The sequence below is a fragment of the Hylobates moloch genome, unplaced genomic scaffold (genome assembly GCF_009828535.3).
Source record: "Hylobates moloch isolate HMO894 unplaced genomic scaffold, HMol_V3 SCAFFOLD_8, whole genome shotgun sequence".
NCBI lineage: Eukaryota > Metazoa > Chordata > Mammalia > Primates > Hylobatidae > Hylobates > Hylobates moloch.
In genome coordinates this window covers 112,334,110-112,360,279 of record NW_026652283.1, presented here as the reverse complement: position 1 = coordinate 112,360,279, position 26,170 = coordinate 112,334,110, and the positions used below count along the sequence as shown (strand labels likewise).

Below are 26,170 nucleotides of genomic sequence, written 5' to 3'. Positions count from 1 at the left end.
TCTGTAATACTTTTAACAGTGACAGAAAGAAGTAGAAATTATTTGTCTCATTTTATTTTATCTTATTTTTTTGAGACGGTGTCGCCTAGGCTGGAGTGCAGTGTCGTGATCTCGGCTCACTACAACCTCCGCCTTCTGGGTATTTGTCTCATTTTACAGGGGAAAAAAATGAGGCTCAGAAAAGAGAAAGAGTGGGCTCAAAGTCACGTAGGAATTTTTTTTTACTTCAAAGGCCACACTCCTTCCAGTGTATTATGTTCTTTTTACAATTTAAAGTCAGAAAGCAATTGCCCAGAAACAGGGCCAACAGCTGTGTTTTACACTGAACTTAAACAACATAAAAAGGATATTTACCTAGAACGTGTTTTGTTTCTCCATATGAAATCATTCCTTTTCTAGATGGAGAAATAGATTCAGAATAAGTCTTCTTCCTTTTCAAATTGAGTCTGTAAAGCAAAGGCCGTTAAAATGTCTAGCCAAAAGCTGTCTATTGTGAAGACAGTAAGGTATTATTCAAAATCAATGTCACTATATTTCTTTTAGTTTTTTATATATATATATATATATATATACACACACACACATATATATATACATATATATATATATGTACACACAGACACATATACACACACACATACTCTATGTATATACATATTAAACTCTAAAATACATGGTCTTTATTTACTGACCTGTGTCCCTAGCTCTAACATGGCAAATTTTACCATCCTCTTAAGCAAAGCTAAATTAGTTGTTACAAAATCTGTGATCTTCTATAAAATTTTCTTTCTATAAAAATACTCTTTATTATTTAATGCAAAAGCTGCTTCTTATATTCCTTCAGGAAGAGAAACAATCTTTTCTATCCCTTCCAATTTCTTCCTAGTCCACAAGTCATTATTTACACCCATGTTGCCTGAAGTCTTTTTTTTTTTTTTTTTTTTTGAGATGGAATTTCCATGTCACCCAGGCTGGAGTGCAGTGGTGAAATCTTGGCTCACTGCAACCTCTGCCTCCCGGGTTCAAGCAGTTCTTCTACCACAGCCTCCCGAGTAGCTGGGATTACAGACGTGCACCACCATGCCCAGCTAATTTTCGTATTTTTATTTTATTTTATTAATTAATTTTTGAGGTGGAGTTTTGCTCGTGTCGCCCAGGCTGGAGTGCAGTGGCGCAGTCTCAGCCTCCTGGGTTCAAGCCCTTCTCCTGCCTCTGCCTTACGAGTGGCTGGAACTACAGGCATGTGCCAGCATGCCCGACTAATTTTTTGTATTTTTGGTAGAGACGGGGTTTCACCAAGACCATGCCAGGCTGGTCTTGAACTGCTGACCTCAGGTGATCTGCCTATCTCAGCCTCCTTAAGTGCTGGGGTTACAGGCATCAGCCTCCGCGCCCACCCATGTTGTCCAAAGTTTTAAAGCACCCCAGCTTTTGCCTGCCTGTTCTTTCCCCTTGAAACCAACATAAGTAAGCAAAGGGAATATCCTGTATCCTTTTGAGACAGAATACAGTTAGATTAGGCTAATTGTTTCCATTATGATTTCCTGCCATGTTTCCATTCAAACACCATAAAAGGCAACCTCAGCAATAGGCGTGCATCCCCCCACTGGAACCTCTAGAGATGCAGATGTAACTGTTTCCACACAATGTACACCCACAATTTGTGGCTTCTTCTTTTTCTCTCTCTTTCTTTTTTTCTTTTTTTTTTTTTGAGAGGCAGTCTCACTTTATTGCCAGGCTGGAGTGCAGTGGCGCAGTCTCAGCTCACTGCAACCTCCGCCTCCTGGGTTCAAGCGATTGTCCTACCTCAGCCTCCCAAGTAGCTGGGACCACAGGCACATGCCACCACGCCCAGCTAATCTTTGTATTTTTAGTAGAGACAGGGTTTCACCATGTTGGCCAGGATGGTCTTGAGCTCTTGACCTTGTGATCCACCTGCCTCGGCCTCCCAAAGTGCTGGAATTACAGGCATGAGCCACCACGCCCAGCCAACTTGTGGCTTCTTTATGAATTCTTTGCCTGTATGTAAGACCTTTAAGTTTAAAAATTACTAAATCTAATGCTATTCACTTTACCTTATATTTTTTGAGGGAGATGATGTAAACATTTTTTTCACATGAACATGGTTTCATTTTTACAAATCTAGATAGAAAAGTGTTTCATCTTAGTAGCTAAGTCAATGGAGAGTGAGTTGATTTTTACCTACGTTAGAACGGGAACAACGACATTTGAGAAAAGGAAACAGTATGTGTATGTTCTATGCAATAGGCTGAATACTAGGAAAGGAAACCTGTATGTTCTATTTAATAGGTTCGTTATACCGGTTAATCAAGAAGTTACTGAACCCATGAAGGTATTAGCCAATTCCACACGGGTGATGTATCACATTGACACAAGGTCATCCAGTAGTGCCCTTGTCTTTATGAAAAGGAAATCAAAAACTTTGATAGGAAGAGAGTGAGCCTATAAGCCTATAAGTGGGAGCTAAATGTTGAGAACACATGGACACAGAGGAGGGAACAACACACACCGGGGCCTTTTGGAAGGAGGAGGGTGGGAGGAGGAAGAGGGCTAAGCAAAACAACTAATGGATACTACACTTAATACCTGGGTGATGAAATAATCTATACAACAGACCCCCATGACTCACGTTTACCTGTCTAACAAACCTGCACTTGTATCCCAAAAATTAAAGTAAAATAAAACATAAATAAATAATTTTTTTTTAAAGGAAAATCTTAAAAAGAAAGTGAGCCTGTAGAAATGAATTGTATTTGTACTTAGGTTTATTGATACAATAGTTTGAGTTGTCCCCCCTCAGATAGCAACTTTGGATTGAGAACTGAGATTTGTAAATTTCCATATTTGGAATTATAGCATATTTAGAGCCGACTTTTGGAAATGACCTCAGAGTGTTTAACTTACAGATAAAGAAAATGAAATTCTAATCGATGATTTCACTTCCTCAGGGCCACATCATTACTTAGTGTCAAATGGGCCTTCTGACCCGGCTGTCTTAACTCTCAGGCCTACTTCTTTTCTTAAAGCTCCCGTTTAATATGCTTTGACAGTCCGCTTGCTTCAGTGATGGCATGCAAAGAGTAATTTGTGAAGATATTCCATCTAATTTGGGAATACTTGAAAAATTGTAACTTAAGTAATCATAGTTGGAAATCAAACCCAAAGATGGCATAGAGGAAGGGTTTAGTAAATTCACCTAAGCTGCCTGGCCTGATACGGTTTCTCGCAGGCTCTGTGCTTTGAGGGATGTGCATACTTGCGTAATTTGACATGACATGCAGTTACATTGTTTGTGATTGACTAAAGCAATGTTAAATATCATGTTTTAAAAATAGAAGCAGATTTCTTTTTAGCGAAATGGGCTTTTAAATGACTGTATGCATAAAGAAATCTTGTGAGTTATATTTAAAGAAATGCCAATAAATTAAAAGTGAGAGGAAGCTAAACACTTGCTTGAGCATATGCACACGTAGGTTGAAGATGTAAAACTCACTGGAAATGTTTTTGTTTTGTTAACAGGGTGAACAATTGTGTTGGATTTTCAAATTATAAGTTCTTTCTCCTTTTCTTGGCCTATTCTCTGCTCTACTGCCTTTTTATTGCGGCAACAGATATACAGTATTTTATCAAATTTTGGACAGTAAGTCATTAACTTGGTAACTCTTTTCTTAGTACACAATAATAGATAATATAGGCTTTTCAGGACAGAATTATTTCAGACACTGATTTTATAGACTAGAGCTCATTGACATGCAGTCAGTCCTCATTATTCGCAGATTCTTTATTTGTTAATTCACTAAAATGTAATTGTAACCCTCACATCAATGCTGACAGCTTTCGTCATCTGCAGACATGTGCAGAGTGGCAGAAACATTGAGTTGCCCCCATGCCCATTCCCAGTTGAGGTTGAACAAGACAACGCTTTTGCCTTCTTGCTTCAGCTCTCATACTGTAAACAAGTGTGCTTTCCACAGTCTATTTAGTGCCATGCTTTTTTCCATTTTTGTGCTTTTTGTTGGTGATTTTGCTGTCAATAAAAGGTCTTCAAGTGTAGTGCTGAAGTGTGGTCTAATGTTTCTAAACAAAAGTAAACCGATGTGTGTTATGGAGAAAATACACGTATTAGATAAGCTTAATTCAGGCATGAGTTATAGTGCTGTTAGCTATGAGTTCTATATTAATAAATCAATAATATATATTAAATAAGGTGCATTTAAGCAGAAACACACATAAAACAAGGTTACACACTGATCAGTTGTCAAAGATGTTGTGACCAGACGTTCATAGAAACCTAACCCTGTATCTTCCCTAGGAGCAGTTTTTCAGTATTCACAAGTTCATTGTTTGTGGAAACTTTATCAAACATAAGTACTGCGAATAACGAGAATTGATGACTATATAAGATTTTTTTCAGGATTTAAAAATAGAAGTATTTTCTTTATGTTTAATAAGATTATTTTTTAAACTATGCCTATAATGTCCTTATGCCTGTAATATCCTGAGTTTTTATTCAGTATTTCTTGATTATGCTTTATATACTATATATTTTAAATGTAGGCAAAAAGAAATTAAAATTGAGGATTTAAAATATCCAGAGGTCCTCCTTGTGAACACCAAATGACAGTAAAAAAGCAGTTTTTCTGATGCCAGGATTGATTTATTATTTTCATTAAATTATCTTTATTATGGTAAGAATTTCTAAATTGCTAGATCACTTATGTGGGATTTGAACCAAATTTAATACCAAAGTCATTGAATGCCTACTATGTGCCAGTTCTATTGCTAAGCATAGAAAGACATGAGTGAAGAGACCTGCTGCTAGCATTCAAGGATTCTTTCAGTGTCCAGCTTGAAAAATAATCCCTAATGAATGTCTGGGAGAACATTACCTCACTGCTCCTCCTTCCTGTGGATGATTTTAGTTTCAAACCACAAATATATTTGAAAAGGAATGACCAGAATTTTCACTGTTTGTCAAAAAAACCTGCTGCTGTCGAAAACTGTCAGTGAGGTCTTGTGACCTGTGTCAGTCAGTCAGGTACTACAGGGTATTGAAATCTGAGGACCATTTATCAGAAGAGCCATCTCCTGGCAGCCATGGTGCTTCACTATGTGTCCATAGCCCCAAGCCCTCCATTCTAGACCCATTCCAGGTCTCTTTGGATTTATAAACAATGAGAGTCTAACTGGTTTTCTTTGAGATGGACTGTTTCAGCCCATGGATATTAAGATTTATTTTAGACAGGTGTTATGCACTGGTGTTGATCTTTTCTGTGGTGCTATTATTTAAGATAGCTTGAAGCATTATTGTGAATGTGTTGTTATATGTATTCATTTAGTTGATGCTGTTGTTTGTAGTAACGTAAAACATCAATAAGGATAGTAGCCAAATTGTGCCAGTTAGCCTTCATTTTCTGGCATTATAAGGAAACTATTTAAACATTTGTGATTCTGTAGTATGTTAACAAAACATACTCCGTTAATAAATGTAAAACTACATTTTTTAGTTCCATTTATCTTGCTTCGTACTATTACAGTTTATACATATACTACCATAAATTTTCTATGATTTGGTTATGAAAAACACAGTTAATATTCCAAATTTTAATATCATTTTCATATATATTCATATTCTGGTAAACATTTAATCTGATGAAATATATACATATTTTTCCTAAAGTTTTAACATAAAACCACATTTTTTTCATATTAAATTTAAGAAAAATTTTAAGCAAAAAAAAACTTACTAACTTACTTATAAAAGTAGGGGAATACATATCCCTTTGACAAAACATGTTATTTTCTTCCTTTCTTTATAGAATGGCCTACCTGATACTCAAGCCAAGTTCCATATTATGTTTTTATTCTTTGCTGCAGCTATGTTTTCTGTCAGCTTGTCTTCTCTGTTTGGCTATCATTGTTGGCTAGTCAGCAAAAATAAGTCTACATTAGGTGAGTATCCAATTATTGTAGTTGACAGAACTTTAAATACATATACCAACATTCATTGACAGTTGCTATGTGATTAAATGCCAACCTGCCCTGAAGTGGAAAAGTCATTCTTATTTCCCTCATTATTTTTTTTGATATGTCGCTTAGACACATACAGGTTTGCTCATTCCATATATTTATTGATTGTCTCATATATATATATATATATATATGAGGACATATATATATGGACATATCGATATATATGGACATATATATATGGACATATAGATATATATGGACATATATACACACACACACACACACACTGGTGAGCAGGGGCAAAACAGTCTAATGAGGGGCAGAAAAATTCATAACCAAACATAAAAGTGATTACAGAATGCAAAGTGCTTTGAAGAAAACAAAAGGATGCTGAGGTGTGAATAAAAGGATGGGGATGGTGGAAGGGAGCCTGTGTAGAATGAGTGGTCAGGGCAGAGCTTATCACAACAAAAAGTACTTAACCTAAGAAGTCAGCTATAGAAAAAGCCAGAACATGTATGTTTAAAAGCCATACAGGTATCGGAGGCACCAAAAGCAGTGCTTACAGGGAAATGTATAGCTGTAAATACCTATATTAAAAAAAGAAATACCTCTATTAATAACTTTATACCTTCAGGAACTAGAAAAAGAGCAAAGTAAAACCAAAGTCATCAGAAGGAAGGAAATAATAAAGATAGGAGATAATAGAAATAGAGAATTAAAAAATAGAAAAACAATAAAATCAATAGTTGGTTCTTTTTTTAAAAATCAACAAATATGACATCCCTTGGCTAGCAAGCGAAAAAGAGAAGACTCATCACAAAAATCAGAAATGGAAGTGAGAACATTACTACTGACCTTATAAAAATAAAAAGGCTAAGAAAATACCGTGAACTATTGTCTGTCAAAAAATTAGGCAACCTAGATAAAGTGGACAAATTTCCAGAAACACACAGACTACCAAATTGACTCAAGAAGAAATAGAAAATCAGAGCAGACCTGTAAGAAGTAAAGTGATTGAATCAATAATCAAAAAAAACTCACAACAAAGAGAAAAGCCCAGAACAAAATGGCTTAACTGATGACTTCTGCCAAACACTTAATGAAGAATTAACTGCTCCTCAAACTCTGCGAAAAATTAGAAGAGGAGGGGACACTTTCTGACTCATTCTGTGAGGCCAACATTGCCCTGATACCAAAGCCAGAGACACAGACATCACAAGAAAACTATAGACCAATATGAATATAGATTGAACTATTGTTAACAAAATATTAGCATACCAAATCCAGCAACATATTAAAAGGCTTACACAACCATGACCAAGAGGGATTTATCCCAGGAATGCAAGTGTGGTTTAATAAATGAAAATCAATCAGTGCTAATATACCACGTTAATAGAATGAAGGAAATAGAAATAGAAAAGCTTAAGGAATTCACAATAAAAATGATTAGCTAATAAGCAAACTATGAAATTTGCATGATTTAAGATCAGTATGGAAAAAATTAATGCAGAAAAAGTACTTGACAAAATCCAACATCCCTTCATGATTAAGAAAAATTGCACTTAGACTAGGAAAAGAAAGGAACTCCTTCAACCTGATGAGGAGATAAAGGGCATTTGTGAGAAATGCATGCCTAACATTTTACACAATAGTGTAAAACTGAAAGCCTTCTTTCTAAGATCAGAAACAAAACAAGGATGCTCCTTTTCCCTACTTCTGTTCAACATTGTACCTAAGTTCTAGCCAGAGTAATTAGTCAAGGAAAATAAATGAAGGCATCAAAAAGAAATAAGTAAAACTATTTTAATTTACAGATAACATGATCTTATGTATAGAAAACCTTAAGGAATTCACAATAAAAATGATTAGCTAATAAGCAAAATATGAAATTTGCATGATTTAAGATCAGTATAGAAAAAAATGAGTTATATTTCTGTGCACTAGCAATAAACCACCCAAAAAGGAAATTTAGAAAATTCCATTTGAAAAGACATCTAAACAAATAAAATACCTAGGAATAAAATTACCAAGAAGGTACATATAACACTACTAGCACACTGAAAACTACAAAACATTGCTGAAACAAATTAAAGAAGACTTCCCATGTTCATGGACTTGGAAGACCTTATATTGTTAAGATGGCAATAATACCCAAAGTGATTTACAGATTCATTGCAATTGTAATGGCTTTTTTTGCATAAATGGAAAAGCCAATTCTCAAATTCATGTAGAATTGCAAGAAGCCCCACATAATCAAAACAATATTCACCAAAAAAAGAACAAACCTGCAAGACTCACATTCTTGATTTCAAAACTTACTATAAAGCATACAGTAATGAAAACAGTGTGGTGCTGGCATAGCAATGGACATATAGACAAATAGAATTAGAGTCCAGAAATAAACCCATACATCTTTAGCCAACTGATTTTTGACAAGGGTGTCAAAACCATCTAGTGGGGAAAGAATAATATCTTTGAGTTGCGTGAGGACAACTCAGTATCCACATGGAAAAAAATAAACTTGTATCCCTACCTCACATGACACACAAAAATTAAGTCAAAATGGATCAATGACCTAAATGAAAGAGCTAAAACTGTAAACTTTCAGAAGAAAATAGAGGGATAAATCTTCAGGACTTTGAATATAACAATGAATTCTTAGATGTAACATCAAAAGCATGAGCAACAAAGAAAAAATACGAAACTTACACTATCAAAATTAAAAACTTACATGCATTAAAAAACACAAGAAAGTAAAAAGACAATCTGCAGAAGGAGAATAATATTTCCAATTCATTATCTGATAAGGGCCCTACTATCCAGAATATGCAGAGAAATCTTGTAACTCAACAACAAAAAGATACAAACACCCCAGTTAAAACATTGGCAAAGGATTTGAATAGACATTTAAACAAACATTCCTCCAAAGAAAATATATAAAAGGGGAAAATAAAATTTTAGATTTTTCGTTTCAGCATTATTCAAGAAGAATATGTGGTATTATGGAAGGAATGTTGATGACCTCGTTCAAATCTCACTCCATCATTTATTTGTTGTTTGGTAAATCCCAGCACAGAAAAATATGCTCAACATCATTAGTCATTAGGAAAATGCAAATCAAAACCACATTTGGGGTACCGCTTTACACTCACTAGGATGGCTGCAATTTTTTTAAAAAGTCTTGGTGAGGATGTAGAGAAATTGAAACCTTCCTACTTTGCTTGTGGGAATATAAAATGGTGCCACCACTGTGAAAAACAGCTTGGCAGAACCAGCAGCTCCACTCCTAGGTATATACCCAGGAGAATTGAAAACAGGGACTGAAAGAGATACTTGTATACCAGTGTTCATAGCAGCACTATTTGCAATAGTCAAAAGGTCGAAACAACCTAAATGCCCATCCAAGGATGGGGAAAATGTGGCATATCTATACAATGGAATATTAACCATAAAAAGGAATGAAGTCCTGATACATACTACACATATATGAACCTTGAAAACATGCTAAGTGAAAGAAGCCAATCACAAAGGTTACATATTATATGATTCCCATTTTTATGAAATATCCAGAATAGATAGATCTGTAGAGGAAAATCACATTAGTGATTACTAGGGAATGAAGAAATGGGGGAGTAGGGACTGACAGCTTAATGGATATGGAGTTTGTTTTGGAGTGATAAAAATATTTAGAAATTTGATATAGGTGGGAAGTGCACAAAATTGTGAATATATTCTATTGAATTGTTCACTTTAAAAAGTCTAATTTTACACTCTGTGAATTTCACCTCAATTGAAAATAAAAGACCTTACAGGAAAAGAGAAAAAAAGCTAGGAATATTTGAGAAACACTCCATGGTGGCTGAAGCAGAGAAAGCTAAAGATTGAGAAATACATTAATGAGGTTTCAGAGGTGAGCAAGGACTAAGCTATGTAGAGTTTCTAGGCCAAGGTTAGGAGATTGAGAATGCAACCAGGACCACACATGCTTATGATCATAAAGGACACTCCAAGCTGTGAGCTTCAGTTATTATAATATGCAATGTGGATTAATTATAGTGGGTAGTCAATTAGTGTTCATTTTCACTATTCTGAAATGAAACATTTTGGAATTCTGAAATGAAATCATTACACCAAATACTATTAGGGTGAAAATACTGATAAAGTAATTTCTAAGCCCAGGAATTTTCTTTCAGATTATCTGTTAGGCAGTTAAATTATAATTCATCAAAAGTAAATTTATAGTTTCTAGAGGTTTTTAACTTCTGGAAACTTCTAGATTTAACTTGTAGCACTGAAAGGACTTCCCCTGGATAATATGATCCTATGAAATGTTTTAGAAAAAGCTATGTATCCTAGGATGAAGAATGCTAAGGATCTTGCAAATGACCACATTTTTTCATAGCGCCTAATTCTGCTAGTTAGATTTTTCTTTTTAATGGGGAAAATGATTATACCTCCATGTTTACATTCCAAACACAAAATGTTGATGACCTTTTTCAAGTCTCACTCTGTCGTGGGTTTGTTGTGTGACCTTAGGCAAGTCCCAGAGCCTCTCTGAACCAGCTTTCACATGCAGAATGAGCATCACCAGATGCAATACATGGTTCTGGACTGGATCCTGGTTTGGACGAACTAATTTAAAAGTGCATTTTATAGTCAGCTGGAAAAATTTTATTAGATGAGAACCAATTTCAACGAAATTGGAAAATGCTTAGCCAGGCATGGTGGCATGGCACCTGTTGTTCCAGGAGGGTGAGGCAGAAGAATTGCTTGAGCCTGGGAATTCGAGGCTACAGTGAGCTATGATCATACCACTGTACTCCACTCTGGGCAACAGAGTGAAACCCTGACTCAAAAAATAAAATGGATTTACTTAAAAACAAAGGTTTTAGAATGTATGTAAAAGATAGTCTGATTTTGGTTTTTTTAAAAAATACACCTGTAGATTTGTAGATCTATGTCTATGGATCCATCCATTTATCTATCTGTTGATCAAAAGATCCAGAAGATGCAGTTTTAGTTTATTTGCTAGTTTGTATTTTCTAATTTTCTACAATGCACATGTACTATTATAATAAAAAGGTGTATTTTAAAATTAAAATAGATATAGCTTATGACATTTTAAAACAGAATGGACACCCTGTATTTCAGGGCTGTTGACAGGCCCATAAGCACTCACAGTCAGCCAGCCATTGATTTTCAGAGTTTCTTCATTTACTTCAATTATTGCTTAATATTCAGGATTGCTAGTAAATATGTTCTTTACTCATGTGATTCCTTTACCGTCTTTTTTTAGAGGCATTCAGAAGTCCAGTATTTCGACATGGAACAGATAAGAATGGATTCAGCTTGGGTTTCAGTAAAAACATGCGACAAGTTTTTGGTGATGAGAAGAAGTACTGGTTGCTACCCATTTTTTCAAGGTACTTTTTTGAAAATTTTCAGACTTTAATGAAAATAATACAGCAAAAGATAGTTTCAGGAAAAGCCTGTAGTTCCATAGGCTTGTAATTCTGTGTAGGAACTCTTATTTTTAAAAAATATTATTCTATGATTCACCATAATATCAGTGTGGAAGTCAGTTAATTCATCATCTTCCTAAACACTGTGTTGAAGTCAATGTGTAATACACATTTTTTGGCCTAGAGTATAGCATGTTCTGCTCTTGGACATCAGCATTTTGGCAGGGTTTCACTCTGTTGTCTTTTCTGTGGTTCAGTTCTAAATTTTTATTTTAATTCTAGTCTAGGTGATGGCTGCTCCTTTCCAACTTGCCTTGTTAACCAGGATCCTGAACAAGCATCTACTCCCGCAGGGCTGAATTCCACAGCTAAAAAGTAATCTCATATTTTTTTTTCATTTTACTTTCAAATAATATATTTTACCATATTGTGTCTTTTGGTTATATGTTCCTTTGAAAAAAAAATGGAAGACCATAAGAAAATTTACTGCAATGGTTTCCACTTGAAATGGGGGAAAAAAGAAAGTATGATTGAAGAGGGATACACTGGAAGCTTCAATTATACTTGTAAAATGGTTTATTAATCTAAGTATGAGTAAAAAGGTGTTACTTCTCTATACGTTTTGGTTGACTGAAATCTTATTTTTTAAATGTAGTGCTTAAAAGAAAAAGAAAAACGTAAGTCAAAATTAGCTACCCACTGCTCAGGTAGGCAGACAGGGTAAAATCTCCCCTGACCCGCCATGTCTTTCCTCTCTGTGATAACTGTTAGAGTAAAGAAACTTGAGGCTTTTGGAGATCAAATGGATCCCAGACACCTTCTTCACAATTCCATTTTAGTGTATATTATGGACTTAGTGCCATTGGAAGACCTCTACGGATTATCTGAGCCATTTCTGTGGAGAGAGAAGCCAGAGTCTTGGAAATTCATTGTCTGGAGGCTTTTGCTCCAGCTTTAAGTTTGTTTTCATTCGAGACTATCAATAATTTGAGGATGGCCACAGAAAGACCTGACATTTGATTCTGAATGTGCTACTAACTGGCAAAAGGAAAAATTACTTAAACTTTTAAAATGCTGCATATGAATTTTCAACAATTTTTATATCTTTGTGACAGATTTGAGTGTAACCATTCCTCCAATTTTTCAGTGAAAGCCAGTAGCAAAAGCATAACCATAATATAATTCTTCATTAAATGTTAGAGCTTTTCTTAGTTGCTGCAGTGCCACACACACAGTATCCACACCAACACTCCATATTGAACATTTCTTATTGATCACAGTACTTTTTCCCAGGGGGCCTGGAGTGACCCCATAAACCTCAAGGCAGTGTTCCTGGTAGCCATTCTAAAGTTCTTGCTGTTGTTGTTGTTTGTTTGTTGGTTTTTGTTTTTGTTTTGAGACAGGGTCTCACTTGTCACCCAGACTGGAGTGCAGTGGAGTGATCATGGCTCACTGCAACCATGACCGCCCAGGATCAAGTGATCCTCCTGCCTCTGCCCTTTTAAATTGGGAATTAAATTTAAAAGGAATTTATATTTAAAATCCTTTTAAATTGTCAAAAGAGATGAAAGGTATTTGTCACCCCATCCCTAGAGTGAGCTATGTACAGGCCAGACCCTACCAGTTAGTGAAGGGGCCCGGTGTATATATTTCACAGGGACATTCAAGGGCATCATAGTTTTTTACTAGATCATGCCTTGTGCATTTGGTTTTGAAAATCCCACAGAGATAAATGTTTATGGTTTTTCATATACCTCATTGCAGAAAAATCTGATTTTAATAAATTATTTAGAATGTTTCAAGCTTTTACAAAATTCAGTAGTAGTTTATAATACTTTTTTGCCCTTTGTGTTTTTTTAATAATTTAAGAAATTATTTTGGTTTTAGAAATAATATTTCTCCTTCCACTAAGGGCACCATGAGATTTGGGAGAAATCTTAGTTCTGACACTGTTAACCCAACTAGGTGATCTTGAAGAAGTTAAGTAATCTTTTGAGGCCTCTGTTTCCTTTCCTTTGAATGTTGAGGTCAGATTTAGACAGCTAAAGTCTCTTTCTTCTGCAGAATTCTACTATCTCCCATGTTAAGCCCATATAAAATTTTCGTGGCAAGTTCTGTTCTCTTCCTTACTCCAGAGTTGAATATCTTGCTGTCTACTTGACATACCCACTTGGACACCTAAAAATCATCTCCAACTAAACAGGTTCAGAGCAGAACTTTGAATTTGATTCCCAGCCATGTGTACCCTCATCACCACCCTAAACCGGAATCTCCTCCATGCTTCCATATATCAGTATTAGTGACCTCCATTCTCCCACGTGTTCATGCTAGAAACTGTGGGATCATCCTGGATTCCTCTCTTTCAGTTACTTTGTATTTACTTCATTTGCAAATCCTATCAGATGTCTCTTTGAAGTATATCTATAATCTAAATACTTTCTCACCACCTACAAGACAGCTTTCCTGGTCCTAGCCCTCATCCCTGCTCCCATGGATTACTTCAGTACTTTTCTAACTGATCTAACATTTTTGCCCCACTCCAGTCTATTTTCCCTTCAAAATACAAGTCAGATTGTGTCACTCTTCTGCTGAAAGCTCTATTAGTTTCCCATCTTACTTGGAATAAAAGCTAATGAATGTCTGTTCCATCATTTAACAAGACTGTCTGATCTGACCCCAGACAGTCGTTCTTTTTTTTTTTTTTTTTTAATGGAGACAGGGTCTTCCTGTCTCTATTAAAGCAAGTTAGTAATGTCTCTGTTATAATAATAAAATGTCTCTGTTAACCGCCTGTTGCCCAGGCCGGAGTGCAGTTTTGTGATCATAGCTCACTGCAGCCTCAAACTCCTGGGCTCAAGCAGTCCTCTTACCTTGGCCTTCTGGATGTCATTCTTTTTTACTTTCCTTTCACTCACAATCCTCAGACACACAGATCTTGCTGTTCCTCACATGGACCAAGCATGTTCCTTATGTAGTGCCTCGTCCTTGCTAATTCCCTTTCCTTACCATTCTTCCTCCAGATCTCAGTGAGCTGTGTCTTCTCTTTATTTATATTCTGTTCAGGCGTAACTTCAGAATAGAGGCAATCTTTGATAACCCTTTGTAAAATGGTAACTTTCTCCGCCACTTCCTGTTACACTGATTTTTTTTTCTTGAGACAGAGTCTCACTCTGTCACCCTGTCTGGAGTGCAGTGACGCGATCTCAGCTCACTGCAACCTCTGTCTCCCAGGTTGAAGCAATTCTATTGCCTCAGCCTCCCCAGTAGCTGGAATTACATGTACACCACAATGCCCGGCTAATTTCCTATTTTTAGTAGAGATGGGGTTTCACCATATTGGCCAGGCTGGTCTCGAACTTCCTGACCTCAAGTGATCCACCTGCCTCAGCCTCTCAAAGTGCTGGGATTACTGGCATGAGCCACTGTGCCCAGCCTGATTTTTTTGATTGTTATAGCTCTTATTATCACCTGACTTATTTCATTCATATATATATGTATTATTTATTTTTCTTCCTCAGTAACAGTGAAATTTCCATGAGAACAAAGACTTTGTTTATTAAAGTTACAAGTACTCAATAAATATTGTTGAATGAATGGATTCTTGCCCTTTGCTAGAGTCCTGTTAGCAGTAATGAATCTTCAGAGTCCCTAAACAAGGATCTAGTTAGTCTTCTGTACCTGTTACATGGTCCCTTTCTTGAAGAATAATAAGAATTAAAGTAAGATTTTTTATATAATATATTTAAACCTGTATGGAGATATGCTGTTTTCTATTTTTTAAGATTTACCTCCAAAATTTTAATAAGGAGTTGTTAAAGCTGCACAAAATTGAAATATTCTAAAATTTTAGATATGAGGTAATTAAGAAAAAGCCTACCCGTATATCCTTTTAAAATATAATAGTTACTATATATAATTGAACTCAAATATGTGAAATTATTCTTGAAAGAATTTTGTTTCTTTTAAATACTATTGCAATTACTATTTCAGAACATTCTAAAACATCACTAATAGTTTCTATGCCGATAATGTTTCCTAAGTGAAATATTTTTATGTATACTTTTTCATGCCCTCCAATCTGTTGATGTATGGCATTTCCACATAAATTTTAAAGAAAATTCTTCTTACAAGACTCCTTATTCCCCAGACTGAACATTGGGTTTGTAAGACCTGATAATTTCAGGTGTTTTTTATATTGCTGCCAGATAGTTTGCTCAAATTTGTTGTTTCAGTTTTACAGAAGAAGATAGAGAAAATTGTGTTCAAGACCATTTAGACCACTTCAGAAGCTGTAGGCCAGTTTTTCCTCAACTTTGTCTTCCTACCATCACATTCATATTTTCTTCCATTTCCACATATCACTTACAAAATTAATATTTTTCTGTATTTAAATTGGCACTTATGCTTTTTTTAAACCAAAGTTTATACCACTCTCATAAATGAGAAACTGGCATAACTTTCTATAAATAGAATATAACTTTAAAAATAGGCAAGGTGTGGTGGCCTATGCATGTAATCCTAGCACTTTGGGAGGCTAAGGCAGGAGGATCACTTGAGACCAGGCATTTGTGTTCAGGCTGGGCAACATAGGGAGTCCACTCTACAAAAAATAAAACAAAATAATTAGCTGAGGGTGGTGGTGTGGTCCCAGCTACTCGGGAGGCTGATGGAGGAGGATTGATTTGAGCCAAGGAGGTTGAGGCCATGACTGCACCTCTGCACTCCAGCCTGGGCAACAGAGTGTGATTCTGCCTCAAAAATAAATACATACATAAAATTGATAATAAAATACTATTATTAAGTTCTAACTACCTGCTAAAGCCTGGGGCTCAGGACTATTCTCTGGAGATTTGCCAGTGTTAGAGATTATCATCTTATTGTAAGCAGAAGAAGGAAAAGAGACTGAAGAGAGAGCACTTTTCTCACTGCAAGTCAGTGCTATTTAATGTCTTATTCTTGTATTCCCCACATTATTTTGGGTACCTCCTGCAATCATCTTGCATTGCAAGTGGTTTTGGTTCCATACATTGAGAAACAATCAACTTTACTATCAAAAATTAGCTTATGATGATTTTGATGATTATTCAATTATTATTCAGTCTCGAAAACCATCAGTTTCCTGCAAAGCCATTGAGAGAGTCCCAGAGCCACCTTCTTACTGATTCTCAGTCTTGGACGGAGAGCAGCATAAACCCAGGAAAATGCAAAGCTGGTAAGGGTGTGCTTGTTTGGCTGTCTTTTGATATATTTTATTTTTAGAAGGTAAACGTGGTTAAAAAAAATATCAATTATATTACCTACAGGCGTTTGCTTAGTTTGGAGTCAGACTTCCATTTTAAATTCAGAATTATTTTCAAAAAAGTACTCACGAGGTTCGTTAATACCTGTTAGCAGCAGAAAATCATTTTGTGAAAGATGGATCTGCATTGCCTTCTTTCTGTTTAAAGAATCAAATCTTTATCACCATTCCTCAAATAAAATGATAGAAGTAAATTCAAAATATAAAGTATAAAAATGAAAAAACTACAATCAAATCAGATAGAAGATAGAAAAATGTCCACTGAAAAGGACCTTAAATTATTCAGTTCTTTTACTCCAAGATTTCTGTACAATTTCAAAATGTCTAAGTAAAGTTATTGTGTAATTACCATAACTTCAACTGCCTGCGATTTCTTCATATCCCACTCACATTCCTCTTGTTACTGTTGTTGATTTTAATCTTTTGTTTTCTTCAGTGAGTGTAGTTTGTTAGCAAGGAACAAGCAAGGCTTTGAAGTCAGACCTGATTTAAAAATCCTAATTTGGGCTCCTAGTAGGGTGTGATATGTGTTACGCTACCTAACATCTTTTAGACTTAGCTTCGTTCTTTTCAAAAGACTACCTGTTTCTCAGTGTTGGTAAGGAGTAGACAAAATAGGGTGATCATACATGCATGTGTGTGTATATATGTGTGTTGTCCACATAAAGGAGTTAAAGCCATACATCTACAATTAAGGCGTTATTAGCCAGAAAGTCTTCAGATTGACGCTAACCTTTTCTCCTTCGTTTCTAGTCTTTTCAAATAAACCAGTCAACGTTTTAAAGTGTAATGAACTGAAGTCAGGCAGCACGAGAGTTTGAAGAAACCTCTGGGATTTAGTGGTAGCGAAAAACAAATGGATGATCCTGAGTACATATTCTAGTCATTGTTTAATATATTATCAGTCATCTTCTCCTAAAATATAAACTTTCTTTAAGTAGCCTTATTTTTAACAAATATATTTGCCTCCCAGAGGGTCCCATGATTTGACTATTCATAATTTGGTCACTCTTTCGACCTTCAAACATGCCATTTCACTTTCTAATCTATGGCAAGGACTAGGCATTGCCTAAACAAAAGTTGATGACACCAATTTGTTCTTTGAATCCATCAGTTTTGTTAGAGGCAGAGAAGTGATAAATAGTTGGGGGTCAATTGTTGAGAAGTGGAAAAACAAAGAACTCCTCTTCATCCAGAAGAGATTCACGTTTCATCTTATATAATTTATATTAACATAGCAGTGGTTTCTTGATTTTCACGTGCTATTATAATTCTTTGGCATGTTCGATTAATTTTTTTGTTAGTTGGATGGATGAAATGAAGAACTACTTAAAGTTTAAAGGATGATGTATAGGAAGGAAAAGAAACAAGAAAAATGAGATGAGAAAGTGCTCAAAGATTGGTTTGACTAGAATGAGGTTGGTAGAGGAAGAATTTGGAAACGTTGATGTAAGCTGATGTGAGCAGTGTGGGTCAATACATCTTTCATTATTAGTTACTGTACTCCCTCAGATGTATATTTCTGTTTTTAGTGTTTCGTGTGTGTGGGAGAGACATAGTGGTTGTAACTGACACTGTATAAGGGGTGTGTGTGTGTTTCTATATAACCATCTTATACATACCCTTATTATGTACAAGGCACCTTTGGAAGTCTACCAAGGGATTCATAATTCATAGATGAATAACAAGTTTCTGCCTATTTGTTCAAAAGCAACCGAAAATGCTAACTTATGTTCTTTCATTAAGGTATGAGCAATCCTGCATTAACCATGGAGAATGAGACTTAACTCTTCAAGCAAGATAAATTCATACTTCATAAAAGTACGATAATTTTCCCTTTATTGTTTTATGTTTTTAACAGTCTTCTAGTTTTCTTAGGGCAAATGGTTTCCATAAACGTTTTTAATAATTTGTGAGTGACTCATATAGAAGATCTTTTACCTGACTTGTGAGATTGCATTAGCCATGCTGGGGCTTCTGAGTACAGACCTAGCTTCAGTATTAGCTGGTATTTGGGTTAACTTGATTAATTATAGAAATAAGTTGATGAACAAAAGTCATTTTATAGTAATGCATTAAGTGGTAGGGATCAATCCTAAAATACTGAACTATACGTAAAAATTATCTTGTCATTTATAGGAAATTAGAATAATTATTTTTAATTTTTCTTCATCTTTCAGAATATACAGTGGTCATATCCTTGACCATCCATTAGGAAACGTTCACTAAGTCTAAGTGCAATGTAATTATATATCATTAATGTACTCGTTAGCACACTGTCATTCCCATTTTTGGGTCATAGTAGGGCCGCATAGCTTGTGTTAACCTTAAAATAATAGGTGTTCCAAATCATCTTCTTTAAGCCTTTTTTTTTTTTTTAAAACCTGCAGTTCCAAATCAGTTTCTTTAAAATATCTGTTTGTAAGCCTGCAGTCAATGAAAAGCTACAATAAGGAACCCCTTTGGAACAAACAACTATATAATACACAATTTACGGAGCTGAATATTAAAGATAGCAAGATAACTCTCTATTTACAAAAGGGCAATCTAGAATCCTAAAGTCTGTGAAAAGCAAGAGATTCACTTGTAAAACAAAAAGATTTGCATCAAAGCTCATGTATATCTGTTTTTATTTGTCTGTTCTGGTTTTGGTAAATTAGCCATGTATTATCAGCAAAATGCTGACCTGGCAATTTGCCAGCTGACTAGTCTCTGATTTTGGGAAGACCAGGATCAGCTCTGAATACCTGATGCTACAATAGGTCAGACTGACCATAACCGGTTAAAATAGTGAAAATTTCATCTGAATTTAATTAAATAGCAAAGAGACATTATTAAATTTCTGAAAAATAATTTTAGAATGTAACTATGAATGTAATTTTAGAATGTAGCTATAGCAAATATGAGTCAGTAGCCAATACCACAAATAAAATGTTATACAGAACATAGTTCTGTAAAACATAGAATTTCACAGGATTTTTTTCAATATTTTGAAATCATCAATTGCGATAACCGTTGTTTTTAAGGTCAGTGGTATTAGGAATTTTTCTGTGTGTTAAGTGTTTTACATATTTACATGGTAATATTATATAAAAGCCATCGAGACTTCCCAGTATTTTGACACAATACCAGTATTGTGGTTGTTTATCTCCAACACCTTGCACAATGCCAGACACATAGACACATAGTAGGTTCTCAAGATTTGATGGATAAGTGACAAAATAAAAACATTGAAATTAAAATTTGACAGTAACTTGATTTTATTAATTCAAATATGACATTAGTAGTCATAATCACAAAATGACAGCATGAATCAGCGCTATAGATCTAAAAGTAAACCCCTGATTTTCTGATGTAATGTTTTCTATTCTATTGATATAACCAGTTGCAGTAACATGTTTTGTTTTCTTAAACTTTCCTTAAAGTAGCTAATAGAAACTAGACTTTTAAAGATAATTTTTTCCTGCTTTACATCTCAGATTTTCAATTCATTCCAGTTGTATTTATATCAAATAATAGTGTGATATTGATGTGCCTTATTTATATTAAGTATCTTCATATTGGCCGAGCACGGTGGCTCACACCTGGTAATCCCAGCACTTTGGGAAGCTGAGATGGGTGGATCACAATGTCAGGAGCTTGAGACCAGCCTGACCAACAAGGTGAAACCCTATCTCTACTAAAAATACAAAAATTAGGCGGGTGTGGTGTGGCGCACCTGTAATCCCACCTACTCAGGAGGCTGAGGCAGGAGAATCGCTTTAACCCACAAGGCGGAGGTTGCAGTGAGCCAAAATCGTGCCATTGCACTCCAGCCTGGGAGCTTGGGTGACAGAGTAAGACTCTAAAAAGAAAACAAACAAACAACAACAACAAAAAAACACAAAAAAACTTCATATTTTTTCTCCTATTTTTGAACTACAATAGTAAATGATGTCACCTTTTTATAAAATATTTGTTTGTTCAGCGGTTTCCAGATGGTTATAATGTGCCTAAACCCATAGTTAGTACTAAAAAGTAAATTAAATTTAGCTTACCAACCTTTCCTATCATGTGGTATAAATAAAAAATGCTGGCCGGGCATGGTGGCTCACACTTGTAATTTCAGCACTTACGGAGGCCAAGGCAAGGAGATTGCTTGAGCTAAGGAGTTCAAGACCAGCCTGAGCAACATGGTGAAGCCCCGTCTTTACCAAAAACACAAAAAGAAAAAAAATTAGCTGGGTGTGGTGGCATGTGCCTGTGGTCCCAGCCACTCCGGAGCCTGAAGTGGGAGGATGAGAGGATCACTTGAGCCAGGGAGGCGGAATTTGCAGTAAGCTGAGATCGAGATCGCATCACTGCACTCCAGCCTGGGTGACAGAGTGAGGCCCTGTCTCAAAAAACAAAACAAAATGAAACAAAGCTGTGCTTCTATGCACATGAAGTTTCAAAATCATTTCCCTAAATGTCCTTCCCGACTCAGTTGCCACTCCTAAACTCCATTCAGCCTCAGATGAATGCAGAACTAACAACATAGAACCCTGCCACTCACATTGTAGCCCCAAACCAGCAACATTGTCATGCCCTGGAAGATTGATAGAAATGTAGAATCTTAGGCCTTACCCTAGACCTACTGAATCAGTCTGCAATTTTTTTTTTTGCATTTTAATAGGATCCTCTCGTATATGCATATTAAAGTTTGAGCAGTATTGATATAGAGGTCCGTATTCAAGAACACGTCCACTGGGCCTGCTAGCATAGTAAAGAGTTTTGAATGAGGGATGCTATTGAAACAGATTATGAAATGAGTCGGTTTGTTTTGCGTGTTTATGGTTAACACAGTAGTTTCATGTTTTCTGTTTCATTTCAAGGTATCAATGCTGTAGATGGATGGAAGAGGCTTCCCACAGGAAGGTGCCACCAGTCAGTTGTGCCTATGTCCCTTTGACTGGAAATGCAGAATATGAATTGATTAGTTCTCTCTAAGCCATTGCTTAAAATATAACGTTTTGGATCCAATACACACATTGTTACAAGTAACACAAATTCCTATTAAATATTAAAAGTAGTTCTGGTTTATTAATCAATGGGGAAAACATCTTCTCTGAAAAACTTGGAATAAATCCAAGGACCAGTCTTTACCCAAATATATGGGTAGCACAGTTTATCACATAGAAACTCCATTAATCATCTGATTTTCCGAATCTGAAAATCGAGACTATTAAGATATTAAGATTTCAGAGATTTCAAGTCACATTATAATGATAAGCGTTATTCATAAAACTTGTTACCTTTAAGAAGGTGGAAGTGGCAAACCATACTTCTTTTTTTTCCTGTGATGTGAATCCAGCCTCAGACTGAGTGAACTGTAATAATTATGAATTCATTACAGAGTCCAGGTGGCCTGTAGTTGAAGATTATCAACCATTTTTGCCTCACTTAATTCCAGCCTTTTGTTCTCTGCTGGAAAATAAGTGTGGACATTGAAGCTTGAGCTCTCAAAGCAGTTGGCTGGAATACTTTTGTCAGAATACAGTACATTTCTATTACATCAGAAATATATTTTCATTTCTTCTAATCTTCTTAAATTGGGAGGAAATTTACGATAGCAATTATGAAGATTGTTTTATGACATTCTTTTGTCAGTTTGGCTTTCTAAAAATCTCTTTTTAGATTATTTCTCCTGTTGAACATAGTAAAAATATTGAATTTCTCTTAAGAATTCCTAATAGGTCAATAGATTTACCCTCCAGTGATAGCTGTATTATTTCTTTCTCGTCTCATCAAAATGATGACAGGTAAACTATATTTTTCCTTAAACACCTATTACGATTAAATTATGCAAATTATTAAATAAAAATCATACAACTTTTGGAAAGTTAGTTCAACATGAACTGAAATGGCATGCTGTTTGGAAATTTAGTTTGAGATAAACTAAAGTGGTGTGTTTGTTGATGCCAGAATGTTCAGCTTCAGTAAATATAATAAGCTCTTGTGCCTTGTATGCACTATTTAAAGTTTTTTTTATTTGAGTCCAGTATAATTTATGTAAATATTAACAATTAGAATAATACTCTGTATGCCTTTTTGGTACTGATTTTGAGAATTTAAAGCAGATTATCTTTTAAAACTGGACCAACTAAGTAATTGGTAATCAAAGAGAAAATGGTAATAAACTTTTCAAAATCTTTGTTAAACCAAACATTCAACACAAAATAAACTAGAAGGCCAGAGGATAATGGAATAAAGGATCATTGCAATTACTTATCCTTCCTAAAACTATAGTTTTATATTAATTGTGCTTATGGAAGAAACAATGTCAGCCAAGTCCATTGTGTAGTTTGAGTGCAATTCTTTAAACAATAGAAAAATCTGCAGTCTTTCACAGATTTGTTTTAAGCTAAAGAGTTTCATCTGACAATCTGCTTCAAGAAATCTCAGAAAATAGGATAACATTTTAACTTTCATTTTAGAGCACGTTTTGGTCATTTTTTAAAATACCTAAAGTGCCAGACTGGAACCTGTAGCTACTGCTAGAAGTCTTAAAACCAACAGCAGCACAGGATGTATTAAGAATTATATGAAGTCAGGTTTGTTTTTTTTCTTCAAAGCACAGTACTGTTAGCTGTTTTTGTGGACAGGATTCGATTAAGTATTCCCTCTTGTCAAACTGGAAGCTAGGGGAAAAAGAGGAATTTTTATCCTTTACTCTGCTAGAGTACTGTTAATGCCCCTTCCCCGCAGTCTTTTATATAATTAAATATATGTCAATACACATTAGAATCAAATTCGAAAAAGTTCAAACAATTTAATTGTTGTAATTGTTCCCTTTCTGTTTTCTTATAGTGAATAACCTTTAAAGGGTTGTTTTGTTTTGTTTTGTTTTGAATTATAGGAGTTATAGTTTTTGGAGATGATTGCATATCTCATTAGATATGCAATATAAATTTATCTGAGTGAACAAAGTGCTAAATAAATAGATCTACATTTTGTACATATTTATATAAAATTTACCTTTAAGTATTTACTTTTAAAAATTTAATGGCTTAACTCGAACTCGAAGGCACGTACTTCAACTGTCCTTATTGTCCATTAAACTGATAATTTTGATTTTTCTTGTTTTTATAGATTTTACTATATAGGAATCAAGATTTAAGAAATTTTGCATTAAAAATAGTGTAACAATGCTTCATATACGTTAGTTATTTGCTATTACGTAGGGAAGAGGATTGTTATTTCAAAGATATATTAAAGAACAGTTGCATCTGAATACAATCATGATGCATTCCATGAAGTTCATATCCATGAATTCACTCCTAATATACCCTAATAAAGTGGTTGATCACCTTCATTATCTGTCTATAAGAAATTGCCTTTGCACTGACAATGTAAATTATTTTAAGCATAAATTTTCCTAATAGTTTATTAGAGCTACTAATGGCAAAATTCATGTCTTCAATGTGGCCATAACATAGGTCTTTGGGGGAGGGGTGGTGAGAAGATAAGGTATTTACTTCGTAGTAGTTAAGTGATTCTGAGGACAATTAGAAACAGACTATAAAACTCAAGTACACTGTAATCAAAAGACAACTATTGGAAACATGGCATATGTTGACAAACTCTTAACTAGGGAAATCAAAGATACAAATCATGTTTATAAAAAATTAGGCACGCAATCATGTCATTCATGCTTCAAGAAAACAGGAAAAAAGTGTTACTCCATTATGTTATAAACTAGCAGATTTTCCCTATTTTGAAATACATGTAAACGGGCTCGGCTGATTCTGAAGTCGTACTGTATCCTTTGGTATTTACTTATATTGTCAAATACTTGTTTGTAAAAGTGATGCTTTGATCAAACATAGATACAAACCTCAGAAAATGGTAAATGCAAAGCAGTTTACATTGTAAATCATGAAGTTATCCTCCAGCACAACCATCCCACTCACATACCTAGACTACAGATTCTGATCTGTGAATATTTTGACCAAAGTGACATTTCAACAAGTGGATTTTTCACAAATAACACGTGTTTAATATCTTTCTGCAGAAACGTGTTCTCCTAAAGCAGAAAACCACCTGGCTTAATCCCAAATGTTTCACACTTCTTTTCCACATACTTAGCCAGTTCAGCACTGATTTCCTCTTATATGTGGAAGGAGACTATGTTACATACCTGAAGTATTTGTTACTCTTTTACAAAGATACTGCTAGAATTTTCTCACTTTGCCTTGGTAAAAATTCCTAGATTCTACTTTTTATTGCAAGTGTTAGCAATTTGATCTTGTAACGCCATGAAAAGCATTAAGTAGACGCTAACATTAACCTAGATTTTACTACTGAGCAATCTGTTGCCCACCAGATTTCCTTTAGAATTTATTACCAAAGGAGCTTATTTTGTTACAGAACACAGGAAATTGTTATACTTTATAATGTTGCAAACCATGCATTTTCCTTTTCTCTTTTCCATAAGATTTTTTTATTATAGTAGTGCCCTGGCTTGTAAACAGTGGACATCACTGAAAGGATGAAATCAAGTAGGCTTGTTTCAAAGAAACTCCTGTGAATCAACTATGAATATGAAGTATCTCCCAGAACAATGTTCAGTGTTTCAGGAGACTCTGAAACAGGGCACCCATTTTTTTTTCCTTCCTCAAAATAGTCTCCTTGAAATGTGAGCAAAGAACTATGATGATGATGCAGTCCAGGTATCTAAAAGCTCAATCACCAACACCCTCTGAGAATTGTTCTTATACCAGCAAAAAGTTCAAATACAATAATCTGGGCAATGCCAACAGAAAACACTTTTAATCATTTGCAGACCTTTGTTGTTGCAGGAAAGTGAGGGCAAAAACAAACTGGTTAAAAATGTTCAAAAATAGACCTTTTTGATGTTCATAGCCAGTATTCAGTATTTCTGTATTGTTTACAATTGGGGGAAAATGTGTTAAGGCTAATCATCTGAGTGATTTGAGTAGCAATTAAACCAAAGGGAAACTTTTAATAAGTTATTTTAAGCCCTGGTTTATGGCTAGTTCCCTATTGCTCAGGAAAAATAGTACTACTTTATGGTTTATGAAAACAACCTATGATTTATGTTGCATCTTCCAGGGAAGGTTTAACAGGACAAGGAGCTGAATCCTACCTGAAATTAGTAATACTTAATATATTGCTTGTTTGATGGATAAAGGTGCTTAATCAATTGAAAAAAAAAAAAACGCATAATGCTTCAAGGTAAAATTCTGTTGATGCTGAATTTAAAAAGATACTACAGAATGCGTCAGTTCTCCTGTTGTATTTTTCTCAGTTATGAGAGGAAGGCTATTTTGTCAGTTTAGATTTCGTGTCTTTTTCTGTCAGTATGTATGGCTCCCTAAAGTGTACTATTAAAAACATCTTAAATGAACGAATCAAACACTTATTGTGTGAA

General features: G+C 35.0%; 1 protein-coding gene across 2 annotated transcripts in view; it reads left to right on the top strand.

Moving 5' to 3' along the window:
* ZDHHC2 (zinc finger DHHC-type palmitoyltransferase 2) overlaps positions 1-26,159 on the top strand; it is a 71,433-nt gene extending 45,274 nt beyond the window's left edge. For both annotated transcript variants that reach the window (XM_032162406.2, XM_058442044.1), the window contains 7 exons: positions 3,541-3,661; positions 5,841-5,973; positions 11,294-11,420; positions 11,742-11,834; positions 16,559-16,671; positions 18,505-18,579; positions 21,612-26,159. In XM_032162406.2, the coding sequence (XP_032018297.1) occupies positions 3,541-3,661; positions 5,841-5,973; positions 11,294-11,420; positions 11,742-11,834; positions 16,559-16,671; positions 18,505-18,545 (628 nt within the window). In that variant the 3' untranslated portion in view covers positions 18,546-18,579; positions 21,612-26,159. The remainder of the gene's footprint in view (positions 1-3,540; positions 3,662-5,840; positions 5,974-11,293; positions 11,421-11,741; positions 11,835-16,558; positions 16,672-18,504; positions 18,580-21,611) is intronic.
* The last annotated feature ends 11 nt before the right edge of the window (positions 26,160-26,170 follow it).